Below are 15,829 nucleotides of genomic sequence, written 5' to 3'. Positions count from 1 at the left end.
GGAGCTATGGGTTATACCAAAGGGGGCTGATTTTCCTCATGAAAATAAACCTATAGCTTTGATTAAATGGGCAGTTTTTTCTCATTATAAAGGTAAGAAACAGTGTGGACATTTTTAACTGAGGTACCCAATGGATGCATTTGATTAGAATGCATTGTCCCCTGGAAAAAAAATACCAAATTCACTGGGATTTTGATCATGATTTAGCAGCTGAGCTAGTGTAAGGTATTTAAAAGATGTCCTGACTTTACTGAAGCCACGAACAAAATTAATTTGAATGTTGTTATTTCTTGGGGATCCAGGAAGTCTTGTTGTATATGGGATTGGGGGAATGACTTGCATTGTTCGTAAAATACAAGTGTCAACTTAAAAGACATACAATTTTTTAATCATTTAAAAAACTATTAACAGGTGGTCACTAACAGTTTTTAATAGTGACCACCTGGTGATAAGTTTTCACCTCCTAGAAACACAATGTATATACATCTCATATGGCCCTTGGGACAAAAGTCCACAGCATTATTGAGGTGGCATCAAGATGTCACTGACAGGAAATATTATCTGGGGCCACTGGGGGGTGGGATAGGCTGGTGAACACGAGAAGCACAGCCCCGGGCTGTTACAGAGGCTTTCGTGGGCAGGCTCAGGGGTAGGGGTACGGTCATGGCCTGGTGGGGAGGGGCTGGCACCAGGCAGCACTGCCTGGCCCTGCTTATGTCTCTCTTGGCCTCGTTCCAGGCCAAGTCTTCCGAGGAAATGGGCCACTGGCTGGGTCTCCTGCTCTCTGAGTCAGGCTCCAAGACAGACCCAGAAGAGTTCACCTACGACTATGTGGATGCCGATAGGGTCTCCTGTATTGTGAGTGCGGCCAAAAACTCTCTCTTGTGAGTAATTTGGACCCTTCCTCCGTACACTCTCTTATTCCTGGCCATGCTGTAGGCCCTGGGTCAGCCAGAGTCAGGGGCAGCAGGGAGCACAGGGTCCCACCCCACTCTGCCCAGCAGCAGGAAAATGTGAAGCCAAGGAGTAGCCCTCAGGGAGGCCCGGCCAAGAGCCAGGAGCTGAGCTAAGAGCAAGGAGCCGAGCCAGGCTTCGGGCCCCGGGGGCGGCTTTGGCATCCTCAGAGGCAGTTAGACTCTCCAGCTCCTCCAGGCAGAGCTGTCACCTTTCCTGACCTCCTACTTGTCCTTCTGGTGAATCCCTCACTGGGTCTCCAGCACACCCTGGAGAAAAGCAGGTCAGGGGGTGGTGCTTCTGTTTCCAGAAGAGCAAACTAGGGCTGAGGGAGAGGGTGTTCTCTGGTCAGGGTGGTAGAGCCAGTCTCATGGAAGCCGGCCGAGCCACTGAAACAGAATCAGTTTTCTCATGGACCAAACGGGGATAGTGTCTGGCCTGCGCCACCCCAAGTGTATTGTGAAGATGAAATGAGAAGGGGTTTTTTGTTGTGGTTGCTGGAAGGAGACCCTAGAAGGGAGGAATCGGGGAGAAGATGGCAAAGGGATCCTAGGACGAGGCGTATGGGCAAGGGAAGGTTGTCTTTCTGGGAGGAAAATCTCGAACCAAGAATTTCAGGAGGAAGGCACTGGGAAAAGAGGGAGGAGGTGCCCTCAGATCCATGGAGGTGAGTGTCAGCCCCCAGATCTCTTGTGTGGCCACCACTTTCACGGCAACCACTCCTCACTGGGAATCCTTGGAGTCTGGTGCTTTCGCCACCCTGCCCCGGCTGCTTCATGCGTGCCACCTCGCCCTGTTTCCAGACTGATGCAGAGAAAGTTCTCAGAGCCCAACACTTACATCGATGGCCTGCCTAGCCAGGACCGCCAGGAGGAGCTGTATGATGACGTGGAACTGTCGGAGCTCACAGCTGCGGTAAGGACCCGGCCAGGCAGCGGCCTGGGCCTCTCCAGGCCCTCCTCCTACCAACCAACCTCAACACCTGGATGCCAGAGATCATTAGAGTATCCCTGAGATGAGTGGGTTCTGAGTCACCTACCAGGCCAGTAGTGCAGACACCTAAGTGCAACAAGGCTGTCTCCTATATGTGAGGCTGTGCAGTTTGCTTGGCTTGGGGACTTATCTAGATGAAACACCGGTGAACCCCTCTGGTCAGGGCTAGGGGTGTGGTGGTGGGATTGGGAGTGGAGGCACCAGTAGGCTTCCAGGTCCAAATCGGTTGTTGAGTGGGATGATCACACCGATGGCAACTTCCACGTGTTGGGCACTGAACCCTGTGCTGAGCTGAGGACCTCCTGCAGATGATCTCCTTGAATCCTAACCACCTTATGGGAAGATGCTGCTCTTTTCCTCTTTACAGATGAGGAAATAAGGTTCAGGGAAGTTAAGTGCTCTGTCTGGGTCTTCCACCTCGAGTGACATATCTAGGACTCAACCAGTGGCCCCCCCAGGAGGGAGGGAGATCTCTTGGAACACTGTGAGATGGGCACCAGAGCTGTGAGGCAGGGCTGGTACCCCCTCCACAGCTGAGGGAGTAGAGGTAATGGTGAATGCCCCAGACTCACTCTCTCCTGCAGGTGGAGCCTACCGAGGAAGCCACCCCTGTTGCAGATGACCCAAATGAGAGAGAATCTGACCGAGTGTACCTGGACCTCACACCTGTCAAGTCCTTTCTGCACGGCCCCAGCAGTGCACAGGCCCAGGCCTCCTCCCCGACGTTGTCCCGCCTGGACAATGCAACTGAGGCCCTCCCTGCAGACCCAGGCCCAGGTCCCACCCCAGATGAGCCCTGCATAAAGTGTCCAGAGAACCTGGGAGAACAGGTACAGGCCCTCCCCTGCAGGACAGCAAGACCACCTTCCTGCGCCCCTTCAGCCAGCTGAGTCAGGCCTGCTTTCCCCCAAAGCAGCTGGAGAGTTTGGAGCCAGAGGATCCTTCCCTGAGAATCACCACCGTCAAAATCCAGATGGAACAGCAGAGAATCTCCTTCCCACCGAGCTGCCCGGATGCCATGGTGGCCACCCCACCTGGTGCCAGCCCACCTGTGAAGGACAGGTTGCGCGTGACCAGTGCAGGTACTTGTGCTTGGGGAAGTTTGCCCGATTCCATCTGTATTAGTCAGGGTTCTCTAGAGGGACAGAACTAATAGGATAGATGTATATAAGAAAGGGCGTTTATTAAGGAGAATTGACTCACACGATCACAAGGTCAAGTCCCACGATAGGCCTTCTGCAAGTTGAGAAGCAAGGAAGCCAGTGGTGGATCAGTCCAAGTCCCAAAGCCTCAAAAGTAGGGAAGCTGACAGTGCAGCCTTCAGTCTGTGGCCAAAGGCCCGAGAGCCCCTGGCAAATCACTGGTGTAAGTCTAAGAGTCCAAAAGCTGAAGAACTTGGAGTCTGATGTTCAAGGGCAGGAAGCATCCAGCACAGGAGAAAGATGAAGGCTGGGGAAGACTCAGCAAGTCAAGTCCTTCCATGTTCTTCTGCCTGCTTTATTCTAGCCATGCTGGCAGCTGATTAGGTGGTGCCCACCCAGACTGAGAGCAGGTCTGCCCCTCCCAGTCCACTGATTCAAATGTTAATCTCCTTTGGCAACAGGCTCACAGACACACCCAGCAACAATACTTTGCATCCTTCAATCCAATCAAGTTGACATTCAATATTAACCATCACACCAACCTTTTCAGATTAGGAAACAAGTTCAGAGAGGTAGACGGACCTGTCCAGGTCTGGCATCCAGCCTAGCAGGGCTTTGTGCCAAAGCCCCAGGTTCTACCCGAGCCTGGGGAGTAGACTGGGGACAGCCCTCATGATCCAGCTCTGCTTACCTGGGGCTTCCCTCTCTGGGTCTGTAGAGATCAAGCTTGGCAAGAATCGGACAGAAGCTGAGGTGAAGCGGTACACAGAGGAGAAGGAGAGGCTTGAAAAGAAGAAGGAAGAAATCCGGGGGCACCTGGCTCAGCTCCGGAAAGAGAAACGGGAGCTAAAGGAAACCCTACTGAAATGCACAGGTAAGGGGCCCCCCAGTGGGGAGGGACCCTCAGCTCAGAGGGCCGTGTAGGCTTAACTTTTTGGCGGAAGATCTGGCTGTCACCATACCTTCTCAATCAGTGGGCCCTGGCCCCTTCAACCCTTGGCCTGGGTGGGTGCTCCCTTGTGTGTCCTTTCTTCCAATCCTGTCTGAAAGGTCATTCTCCTGGATATAGAGAGAAAGCCTCTGACTGAACATCAATAGGACCAGCAGGTCATCGTAAAAGCTAGTTAAAGGAAGTTTTACAGGGTTATGCATAGGCCGTGTTTTATTTTCACTTAAATGCATATTCCTTGGCCCATCTTTTGAGGACCTGGCACTGCAGATTTTTTGAGCTCTGGTTGGCTGACTGGAGTCTCATGTCATCCTTCATGCATTACCTACACCCATTAATGCATCAGCCTTCATTTCCAGCCTTCATTTCTTTAAAGTCAACAAAAACTTAAGATACTTGCCAAGAAGTCTTTCTAGATTATCTTCCAAATCACACTCATATCATTTGACAGCTATTTCCTGGCAATCTGCTGCATTTAAAATTTCAAAATTAAAAAAATACTGAGATGGGGTCTTGCAATGGTGCCCAGGCTGGTCTAGAGCTCCTGAGCCCAAGGGACACCTGCCTTGGCCTCCCAAAGTGCTGGGATTACAGGTGTGAGCCACCATGCCCAGCTGCAACCTGCAGCTAGAACCTTTCCAAAGTATTTGACTTAGTTTTCATGGAGTAACTTTGTGCTTATTTAAATTGTAGAGATGTATGAACAAGCAAGAGCAGCAGTGCAGGTTTGAGGACAAACTCAGCTGACTGGTGAGGGAAGGTCTTGAGGGTGCAAAGTCACCCACTGGCTTTCTTTTTTTGAGACAGTCTTGCTCTGTTGCCCAGGCTGGAGTGCAGTGGCGTGATCTTGGGTCACTGCAACCTCTGCCTCCTGGGTTCAAGCGATTCTCCTGTCTCAGCCTCCTGAGTAGCTGGGATTACAGGCATCCGCCACCATGTCCAGCTAATTTTTGTATTTTTAGTAGAGATGGGGTTTCACCATGTTGGCCAGGATGGTCTCGAACTCCTGGCCTTAAGTGATCTGCCTGCCTCAGCCTCCCAAAGTACTGGGATTACAGGCGTGAACCACTGCACCCAGCTTGAACTGTATTTTTTTAAACTCCAATCTTCAAAACATTATTAGTATACGTTTTCTTTTCCTTCCCTCTTTAGAGATGGTCCTTCAATAGCATCTGTGAATTTTTCTTAAACAGTGGCCCTGTGCTCAAGACTCTATGTGGTACATATGTGATACCATCCTTTCCTCCAGCAGTGAGCTTCTAGGATACAGGCCCTAGGCATCATTTCATGGTGTGGCAGCATCAACCCGAGAGGTCCAGGGTTAAGAGGAGGAGCCAGGGCTGAGGACTCCTGCTCTGTTAGGCCTAGGGAAGCCAGAGGATTGAGGGAACTTGGTGGGGCAGGTCAAGCTGCGCAGCCCTCCTCCACGGGCCATGAATAAAGCCCCTCACCCTTTTGGGTCACTGTCAAAACAACCAAGAGTCTCTGAGAACCTACAAGAAGGGACTTAGGCCTCAGACTCATGCCCTTTAGTGAAGCCAGAGCTCTCCTCCCCAAGACACTCCCAGCCTTTGCAGAATGCTAGCTAAAGGAGGCCTCCAGGCTGCCCCGGCATACAGGCCCCTCCTGGCTCTGAGTGTTGGGGCCAGACCTGTGGTCCTTCTCTGGTGGCGGGGTATGTAGATCCTGCCTCCACCCAGCAGGGCTCCCTGGCCTGGGCTGAGATGCTGTTCTCTGACGCCTGCATAATTCTCTCTCCAGACAAGGAAGTCCTGGCCAGCCTGGAGCAGAAGCTGAAGGAAATTGACGAGGAGTGCCGGGGCGAGGAGAGCAGGCGCGTGGACCTGGAGCTCAGCATCATGGAGGTGAAGGACAACCTGAAGAAGGCTGAGGCAGGGCCTGTGACGTTAGGCACCACCGTGGACACCACCCACCTGGAGAACGTGAGCCCCCGCGTGAGTGCTGGAACCGCGGCCTCTGGGCTGCTTGCAGGGCTCGCTGGACATGGGTTGGGGCGGGTGGGTCACATCTCCCTCCCCTTGACTCAGCCCTTGCTCTCCTCCTGTAACCACAGCCCAAAGCTGTCACACCTGCCTCTGCCCCAGACTGTACCCCAGTCAACTCTGCAACCACACTCAAGAACAGGCCTCTCTCGGTCATGGTCACAGGCAAAGGCACTGTACTCCAGAAAGCCAAGGTAAGCAGTCACTCCCAGCCTCCCTTGGGGCCAGCAGAAATGTCACTAAGGTAGGGGCCCATCTTCTGACCCAGGTGGTGCTTTTGGCACCAGCTCTGAGCAAGGGCTCGGCACTCACCAAGGAGTGGCCATGCCTTCAGCTCAGTCTCTGGCACTGACCAACCAGAAAGGTGCCTGCACTTGGTTTGAGCATCCTTCCCCATGAGCTTGGGGATGCTTCAGTTCTTGCCCTCCACACAGTTATGGGTAGATTCCAGGGGGCCAGCTGCAGCTCAGGGACAGATTATGACTGAGTTTTCAAATGAAAAAGTCAGTCAGTGACTCCACAGGACTTCTACCATTAAAACTAAAGAAACAGACTCACATAGGTGGTTTGAATTGTCCAAAGTTGCCCACCCAACTAGTGGCAAAATTCTCAGCAAGTTGTGAATGAGGAATCCATGCTATGATGCGGTTTCTCCCTGATGGCTAGTCAAAAAAGTATCATTAATCATTTACTCATTTACTCATTTGTACACTAAAGAACATGTCTAGGGCTGCCTTTGCTTTTGGCAAATTCTGCTCTTTATTCCTATCCTCCTTACCTGCTGGAGATATTTGGAGGTCCCACAACAATGGCTAACCAATAAATCCATGCAAGCATTTGAACCTCCACTCCCTTGTTGCTGTGAGAGACATCACTTATAGACACTTGCTGTTGTGCCACAGTCTCAAAATCTCTGAATAGGCACTCTAAGCAGTGATGAACACACAGGGTTTGAAACATTTATCACCTCTATGCCTAAAATAGTTTTTCTCACATTTTTTCTATGTATATCAAGGTTGCTACAGTGGATAACTAACTATCTTTTTGGTGGGGGGTGGGTGCTGGTATTTGAATGGTACCCTAGGAATGGGAGAAGAAAGGAGCAAGTTAGAAAACAAGCTTCATCTAAAGACTCTCATGTCAGTGTGGACCTTGGTGACAATCCTGCTTTGTTAAAGCAAAAACTCTGTGAAAGGGTGAGTCTGTTTAGAAGAAAAAGCAAAGACTGAGGTACTGTGAATGGAGAGCTTCAGCTAAGAGGAGGCTCTGTCCCTTTTCAGAGCCAAAGGAAATAATACAACAAAAAGGAGGCTTCTTTGGAGACCTAAGTCTATTGGATGTAAACAAGATGTTGTATTTAGGGATGTTCTGTGTTTCTTTCTTTTTTGAAGTTGTCATCAATTGCTTTACTAAGATTTTTAAATAGTGAAAACCTCGTGTTTAGACTTTGGTGGAAGATGGACGCAGGGCCCTGTCTTATGGGTCACGTGGCTTTGGTGAGTGAGAAGACCTAAACTCCTGGCCATCATCTCTTATCCAATACTTAGCAGTTGGGGATTAAACCATCCTTGCCTTCAGTTCTCTCCAATATTACTAGGCCCAACTCAGTCTTCAGTGATTTTAAACAGTATTGACATCATCTGTAAAACCATCTATGACATGAGTTTTGAGTAAAACCATCTATGACATGAGTTTTAAGAAACAATAATGGGGGAAAATATTTGGGACCAAGCTGAAGCACTGATCCTGCTAAGTTAAAGACTTCTTTCCAGTCCAAGGCAGGCCTGAATCAACTGTCTTTAAATCAACTGTCTTTAAATAAAATTTTAAGTGATGCTGTATTATATATAGGAAAAAATGCTTAAAATCCTGTCATTTAGAACAGTGAAAAGTATCTTTTGAGATTAAACTGACTCTTTACTGTAGGGAAAAAAAATTACTCTGTGTTTACAGATTCATTGCTGTGGTCGGGCCATTTTTAAGGGAAGAGTTATTTAATATAAATAGTCCCTGATTTTAAGTTCTGTTTAATGTTCATTCCCCTTCCAAGAACAAAGTGGTGATTTTTGGTTAGGGTGATCACCCTCTTAAAATTGGCAGTGCTGTTCCTTGTGCTGCCCCTGTCTTTTCCTCTGATGGCATTTTTTTTTTTTTTTAACACAGGTTGAAACATTTCATCTATTATCTCTGCCTCATTTCTGGAGGGTTGTGTATCAGTTCTCTAACACTTGTTCCTGAGAACTAAAGGTCTTTTTTATTCTTATTTCCTCTCTCATAAACATTTGGTGACCTTTTACCAAGTGGTGAGTTAGGTTTTTTAAAATAAAATGTTCATTGTATTTGAAGTTTTCCTCGTAGTTCATGAAATGACTTGGGGCAGGGCCTGGGGGGTTCTCAAGGGAGGAAATGTTTTGGTTATTTACACACTGAACTACAAGATGGGATCCTAGCAGGAAACTCAGCCTCCTTGAATCAAAGAGCATAGATAAGGCTGAAAGCAAATTTTAGTTGTACAGTTAACAACATACCAAAGACACAGGAAACATCTGCAGAAATTGATCATATATAAGTGAATGAAAAATCAGTACTCCTCCCAGAAGTTAAATATACTCCTAAAGAATTCTTGGGAAAAAAGAAACATATCAATACTGGGAAGGTTGCCTAAGTAGTAATTAAGGAAATTTATAGCATAAATGTGTTTATTTTAAAAATGACAAAATCAAAATCTGGTTCATTAAAGAGACAAATAGACAACCTAAGGCAATATGAAATAGCAGAACTGAAATGGAGGCCTTAATACAGATACTGACAAGATTTTTCAAATTATAAGAAAATACTATGAATATATCAGTGTAAAAGTTTGAGAAATATGTATTTTCCATTATAAGGTTAGTATAGCTCTGATACCAAAAATTCAAAACAAATTGCAAAAGAAAACAAATCTCATTGTTGGACACAGATTAAAAGAATCTGAAGTAAGATGTTGGCAAATGAAAAATTCAGCAGGGTTTATAGAATGATGCATAATGACCAAATAGAGTTTATCCAAAAAAATCAAGCGTTGTTCAATGATTGAAAATATACAAATGGATAACCTATCACATTAACAGATTAAATACAAAAAATGCATTATCTTGAAGAAGAAAAAGCATACCATAAATCTCAACACGTAATAAACACTCTTAGTTCATCTAGGAATTAAGCATTCTTAAACTGATAAGTAACCCATAGAAAACAATTATAATGATGAAAAAGTCAAGAACCAGATATGGATACATGCTACTTCATGAAACATTATTCTGGAGGTCCCAGGCAATGCAAAATGACAAGAAAAAGAAGTGGTATACAACTTTGAAAGGAAGAGACAAAACTAGCATCATTTGGAAATATTTCTCTAGAAAAGCAAGAGTCAATTATTAGAACTAGGGTATTCAACAAGATGACTGGAATCAGGATCGTTCAGAGAAAATAAGGAAATTTATGGCCTATATGCAATGTTTTAATTATTGCAAGGAAAATATATTTCTGTCTTATTTGAATAAGTAATTAAAGGCAAAAATTAAAGCTAATTTCTTTTAAGTGAAAGAAAAAAGGCTTGGCTAGTTAGGCCATAGGATAGCACTTTCCTGGGGGACTGACAAAAGCTGAACTATTTAGTGGCACTGTCACTACAAAAGGGGAAAAAATGTTTCAAAGGTGAGAAACCCATATCCTACAAAGAAACAGTAAAGGCCTTTACTATGTAAGTCGAGAGCCCACAGTTTGCTGTTTAAATCCAAGTAATTCAATCAGGGCACCCAAATACCAGCCCAGAACAAGATAAAAAGCCTACATTATAACATGGTTAAACTGCTATTTAAAGACAATGCATTCATGTAATTTCTATGACATCACTGATCAGCATCTGCTAGGGAGCATGTGATCCTGCCCCAGATGTTGTCTTCTGTGAAGGGCAGCATAATAACAAAGTTATCAATGAAAGTATCCCTTGAATATAGATGATTATGACTCAATGTCTGGTACACCGGACTTTTTAATATCTAAAATCTTGGTGACACTGCTTCAAGCACTTTTCTAGCACCAGAAATCCTGAAGTTCTTAAAGCCAAAGTACCCTTGAATGTTTGTCTATAAAACATTATGTTAAAATATTTATAAAGAAAAATGGGCCAGGCACAGTGGTTCACCCCTGTAATCCCAGCACTTTGGGAGGCCAAGGCAGGGGGATCACCTGAGGTCAGGAGTTCGAGACTAGCCTGGCCAACATGGTGAAACCCTGTCTCTAACTAAAAATACAAAAATTAGCCAGGCATGGTGGCACGTGCCTGTAATCCCAGCTACTCAAGAGGCTGAGGCATGAGAATCACTTCAACCTGGGAGGCAAAGGTTGCAGTGAGCCAAGATTGTGCCACTGCACTCTAGCCTGGGCAACAAGAGCAAAACTCCCTCTCAAAAAAAAGAAAAACAATAAAGTGTCTGGAGTTACATCAGAGCTCTAGAAAGATTTCTAGAGAAAATCCAACTCTAAACAACACAACCAAGGAGAAGAAGTAATTCCTAAATACTGCAGCAATAGGTAAGTAAGTATCTAGTTTGCCAGAGAATATTCCAAATATGCCTCTTTGCCACATAGGTACAAATATCCCTGTTTAATAAATAACCAACATTTCTTGAAATATTTCTTTAAAAACTGTGTAGAAAAGCAAAGCAAAACAAAATTAAAACCTAGACAGCTTAAGATCAATGCTTTAAAAAGCAAAATCTCTGTAAGTTTCTTTATCCTATATTTTTGAGTTTAAGAATCTTACTTGTCTTTGCCCCACTAAAAGGAGAATAAGGAAAGAATTCATAAACACGCCACAATTAACCCCTCCTAAGTACATTTTTTTCTTTTTGAGACAGATTTTTACTCTTGTTGCCCAGGCTGGAGTGCAGTGGTGAGATCTCAGCTCACTGCAACTTCCGCCTCCCAGGTTCAAGCCATTCTCCTGTCTCAGCCTCCCGAGTAGCTGGGATTATAGGCATCCGCCACCACCCCCGGCTACTTTTTGTATTTTTAGTAAAGACAAAGTTTCACCATGTTGGCCAGGCTGGTCTCGAACTCCTGACCTCAGGTGATCCACCTGCCTCAGCCTCCAAAGTGCTGGGATTACAAGAATGAGCCACAGTCTCCGGCCGCAGCCTCTTTTGAAAGGAAGACCCTTCAGGTGGACACTGCTCACGACTCACAACAGTTTTACGTGGCCCCTCCAGACCTGGGCCCATTGCACACTCAGCCCCTCCCCCATCATCAAACAAGCTGGTTAATGGGTCACATTTCAGTCTGAGACCTTTCCAAGTCTCTTCCACACATAAAAGGCAGTCGCCAGAAGTCACAAACGTCCCTCAAGCCCCCTTTCAGACTCAATGCAAATGCATCCAGAATGTCTTTGGGGAAGTGGAAAAGCTGCTGCTTTCTATCTTGAAAGGCCGTGGCCTTCGCGGTCCAAAGGATGCTCTAGTAAAGGCCTCTGCTGGGCATTACTGTGTCAACAACATTCTGGCTAGCATTGACTGTGGGCAAAGGAACGTCAGGCCGCTAAATTTAAGTCTTCAGGACCCCTTGTTTATCCTCAAGGGAAAGGTGGCGGATGACATAGCCTCGACAAGGCACAGCAGGTACAGAAAGTGGGTATTTACTTACACATCAAAACTTTTCAACAACATCGTCTGTGGGTGACATCAGCTGCTTTCTTGTCTCTAAGCAGCATGGCTGCAGTTGGGACATCCTCCTCCCTCAGTGAGAATAGTGGTCCTGGCCACGGCGGGAAGCAGACATTCTAAGGACCCCTAGGGCACAGACATTCCAGAAGGCACCATTTCAGTGCCCAGGCCTTCTCTGTAGTTGCTGGGAGGGGTACGGCTGCTGCCCTCCTGCACGGGAGCCATGTGCCTCGGGGGCGTCTCCTCTCAAGAATCCTGGGGAAAGAAGTGAAGTCTGAGGACAGGAGTGTCTGCATCCCCTTCTCAGCCCTCCAGCAGCCTCTGAGGACTCCTTCAGGTCCTGCTCTTACTCTACAACCCACCTCGCCCCCAGCAGAAGATGCCAGATCAGAGACCCCATGTGATTATCCTCCAGAGCTTCTCTCTGGCCTTAGGAAGCCAACCTCTGCCCGTGGCCAAAAAACCAAGGCTCCGACTGGACTTGTCTTCTGATTTCTGGCTGTTCTAACTTCAAACTCATGAGCAGGAGCCATAAGTGGACCTCTAATGCCTCCCAACGATCACTCTCTAGGTCCTAATCTGTTACCCTTGACAGTGACTTCTTTTCTCTCAAACCTCTAGCACCTCCTCCTCGTCCTCACTTAGCTGTTCCTCCCATTTCACTGAGCAAATAGAAAGCACCCCAAAAAGAGCTTCCAGCAGCTCCCACCACCGCATTTACCCATCCCTGCCTCCGTCTGCATCCCTGTACCCTGGATCTACTGTGCTCCTGTGGCCTCCCTCCTAGATGTCATGACTTTCTTCGGGGTGCTTAGCACCGTCTACCACACCACATGTTGTATTATTTGCTTATTGTCTGTCTTCCCATTAGAATGGAAGCTCCATGAGGGCAGAGGTTTTATTCATTTGTTTACTGCTATGTTCCTGCACTGAGAACAATGCCTGGGATGCAGGAGGTACTCACTAAATGTTTCGTGGGTAAACGACTGAATAATTTCTTCCACTGAACGAATGTTTTAGAACCTGCCTTCAGCTGAGTTTGTGGGACTTGGCAGGACTCGCAATACCATCCCTGGCTCACACATACAGAGCAAGAGCTCCACTCACGGTTCTCGCAGTGGGGGCCCTCCCAGCCATCCCGACACTCGCAGCGGTAGCTCCCATTCTGCAGGACGCAGCTGCCCTCATTCATGCACGGGCTGGGTTTGCAGAGGTTGACTGGCCGCTTGGCTTCTACAATGGAGAACACCACACCCACCAGGCCGGCCAGGCATGGGTTAGATCCGAAGACCCCTACCCTAAGTAAGCCCAGTAGAGGTGCAAGGCTACTAGAGTCACATCTCCCTTTGCCCTGGTAGCTCATGGTTGGTGCTGCATACCACTTGGCTAGGTTAGTAAGACCCAGCTCTCCTACAGACTCATGGAGAGTCCATTGCTCAGATGTGCCATACACATGGCAGACTTTTTTTTTTTTTTTGAGGCAGAGTCTTGCTCTTGTTGCCCAGGCTGGAGTACAATGGCGCGATCTTGGCTCACCACAACCTCCACCTCCCGGGTTCAAGTGATTCTCCTGTCTCTTTTAAGAAGGTGAAGAGGAGGTCACTGGATTTGAGCTGGCCTGGCCCTGTTTGCTCTGGGCTCTGTCACTGCCCAAGTCAGTGTCAATGTGGGATCTTTACACCCTTAGGAAGCTTGTGGATATTCTAAAAGTGTGTTCTGTTTAAAGGGAATGCATCCATTCTCAAGTTTTGGAGGGAGTTATCTATGTTAGTTAAACTTTCTATACCTTAAATGTCAAATAGGGTGGTTATGCCTACTGTAGGATTTGATGTGAGCATGGGGTTTAGCACACAACCTGGCACTTGGGAAGCAAGTGCTCAGTAGCTGGGAAGAGCTGCCATCCTCGTCATGATGTATGTGAAGACTCAGGCTGAGGGCCTGCCATGGGGGCAGCCCTGAGGGTGTGGATTCCCCCACTCACCTCCACACAGCCACTCAATGAGCACATCCTGGTGGTACCGCAGGTCGGCGTAAGCTGCCACGTGGATCAGGGAATCCCGGGGACCTGCAAGCCTCCGCAGACCCTCACTTAGGACAGGCCCCACGCCCACGACCAAGACAGAGATGCCATTGTTCCTCAGCTTCTGGGCAGGAACGGCTGCATCCTCTGCGCCTCTCCCGCCTGTGAGCACCACCACAGCTTTGGGGACACCAGGCCGGGCGCCCCTCTGGACAGTCATCACTTTGTCATAGATGTGCAGCAGGGCGGTGCCAGCTGAGCCCACCCCACCTAGGTAGGGGGCCTGGCTAATGGCCCGCAGCAGCGCAGCCCGGGTGGGTTTGGTGTCCAGCCCGAAGGCAGTCTGCACCTGGCTGCCATACACCACCAGGCCGACCTGTGTCACGTCAGGGTTCACCTCAAACTGGAGGGCACAGCTTCTCACAAAGCTCTGCATCTGAGCAAAATTCTCGGGCCCTACTGAGGCAGAGGTGTCCAACATGAAGACGAGGTCCAGGGCTTGTGTCCGGCACCCTGCAGGAGCAAGCAGAGGGGCTTCAGCAGTGGATGTGCCAGTCAGAGCCCCTCGACGGGACCCAGGGACTGCCAGGTTGGGTAGGGCCAAGGTCAGCCAGGGTGCTCTGTTCACTGCAGAATACACCCTCTATGTCTTCCTTTTAGCCACAGAACAGCACTTTCCTAGAATATTAGCAGGAAGATGAGTGCCTGCCAGACCACATTTCCCAGCCTTCCTGGCAGCTAGGGTGGCCACGTGTCTAAGTTCTATCTGACGGACGTGATCAATTTCAAACTCATGCAGCTGAAAGCTGCTTACCTTCCACTTCCCCTCTCCCCCTTCCTGCTGGCTGAGAAATGGTGACCTTGGACCTCAAGGTGGAAGCCATAAGATGACCAAGCCCTGCTGGCCCGGGCCACTCACCTCGAACTGTATGTGAGAGAAATAAGTTCCTGTCTTATGTAACTCATGGGGTTTGGGTTTGTGGGCAACCCTTTGTGACAACATGTTCACCTGTGCCTTCATCCATCCCCAGTATGCAGGGCACTAATTAGATGCTGTATGGACAAAATGGGCCCATGCCTGCTGTCAACAGGCTGACAGTCTAGGGGAACAGACATGAAATGAACATAGAATTACAAATGATGTCGGCAGCATGGAGGGAAAAGCAGGGGACTTCGAGAGAGAACAGTAGGGGAACATAACAAGACTGGGAAAAGGGGTCAGAGCTTCTCTGGGGAGGTGACATTTCACCTAAGAACTGAAAGACAAGTAAGTATGAGCCAGAAGGCCTCTCCCGTGCAGGGGATGCAGAGAGGCCTGTGGGGACCAGGCCACAGGGAGCTCTCAGAAGCCAGGGGAAGGAGTTTGGGTTTTATTCCAAGTGCAAAGGGGAACCACTGGAAATTCTAAGTACGGAGTTAGAGGAGCTGATGCTCTGATTATTGGTTTTTAAAACCACTCCCACACCAGGAACGTCTGAGAAACTATCACAGCTACGGGGAAGGCGGCTGACTACATGTACTGTGGGGTCCTGGATGGGATTCTGGAACAGAAAAAAGACATTAGGTAAAAACTAAACAAATATGAATCAAGCATGGATTCACTAAATAATGATGTATCAATACTGGTTCATTAACGATAACACTGTGCCATACTAATGCAAGGTGTTAATAGGAGGGGAAACTGGGTGTGGGGTATAGGGAACTCTCCACTATTGTCAATTTTTTTTCCTATAAATCTACAACTATTATTTTTTTTTAAAAATCCAACCAAACAAAGAAGCAGAACAAAAGCACTTAGACCAGCCTGGAGGGGCAGGGTGGGAGTGGGCAGCCAATCCCTGTCCTTCCGCCTTACAGGAGGGAAAGCCTCTCGCCTTGGGGAGAGTGGTGGCATCAGGGCTGAGAAGCAGAATCACATCTGTAGCTTCCCATGCCCACCTACCAAGGGGAGAACTCCAGGAGCCCTATAAAGGCTTACATTTCACTCAAGCCTGTAATCCCTCCACTTTGGGAGGCTGAGGTGGGTGGATTGCTTGAGCCCAGGAGTTCGAGACCAGCCTGGGCAA

At 48.0% G+C, this 15,829-nt stretch overlaps 2 protein-coding genes across 22 annotated transcripts in view; one reads left to right on the top strand and one right to left on the bottom strand.

Moving 5' to 3' along the window:
• AFAP1L2 (actin filament associated protein 1 like 2) overlaps positions 1-8,635 on the top strand; it is a 110,248-nt gene extending 101,613 nt beyond the window's left edge. For 2 of the 21 annotated variants that reach the window (XM_055352201.2, XM_055352205.2), the window contains exons 13-20: positions 739-884; positions 1,758-1,869; positions 2,532-2,777; positions 2,864-3,029; positions 3,808-3,963; positions 5,800-5,981; positions 6,113-6,235; positions 7,126-8,626. In XM_055352201.2, coding sequence (XP_055208176.2) covers positions 739-884; positions 1,758-1,869; positions 2,532-2,777; positions 2,864-3,029; positions 3,808-3,963; positions 5,800-5,981; positions 6,113-6,235; positions 7,126-7,152 — 1,158 coding nt within the window. In that variant the 3' untranslated portion in view covers positions 7,153-8,626. Of the gene's footprint in view, positions 1-738; positions 885-1,757; positions 1,870-2,531; positions 2,778-2,860; positions 3,030-3,807; positions 3,964-5,799; positions 5,994-6,112 lie in introns of all 21 variants that reach the window. The other 19 variants (XM_055352196.2, XM_055352203.2, XM_055352194.2 and 16 more) reach the window with 17 other exon arrangements.
• Positions 8,636-11,699: 3,064 nt separating this feature from the next.
• The window catches only part of VWA2 (von Willebrand factor A domain containing 2), a 52,533-nt gene continuing 48,403 nt past the window's right edge, over positions 11,700-15,829 (bottom strand). The window contains exons 12-14 of the mRNA XM_055352214.2: positions 13,725-14,276; positions 12,851-12,976; positions 11,700-11,998 (exon numbers count right to left, since the gene is read on the bottom strand). Of these exons, the coding sequence (XP_055208189.2) occupies positions 11,901-11,998; positions 12,851-12,976; positions 13,725-14,276 (776 nt within the window). The 3' untranslated portion in view covers positions 11,700-11,900. The remainder of the gene's footprint in view (positions 11,999-12,850; positions 12,977-13,724; positions 14,277-15,829) is intronic.

This window comes from Gorilla gorilla, chromosome 8 (assembly GCF_029281585.2).
Source record: "Gorilla gorilla gorilla isolate KB3781 chromosome 8, NHGRI_mGorGor1-v2.1_pri, whole genome shotgun sequence".
NCBI classification, from domain to species: Eukaryota; Metazoa; Chordata; class Mammalia; order Primates; family Hominidae; genus Gorilla; species Gorilla gorilla.
The sequence above is the reverse complement of the archived record's forward strand: the minus strand, read 5'-3'. Positions and strand labels throughout refer to the sequence as shown.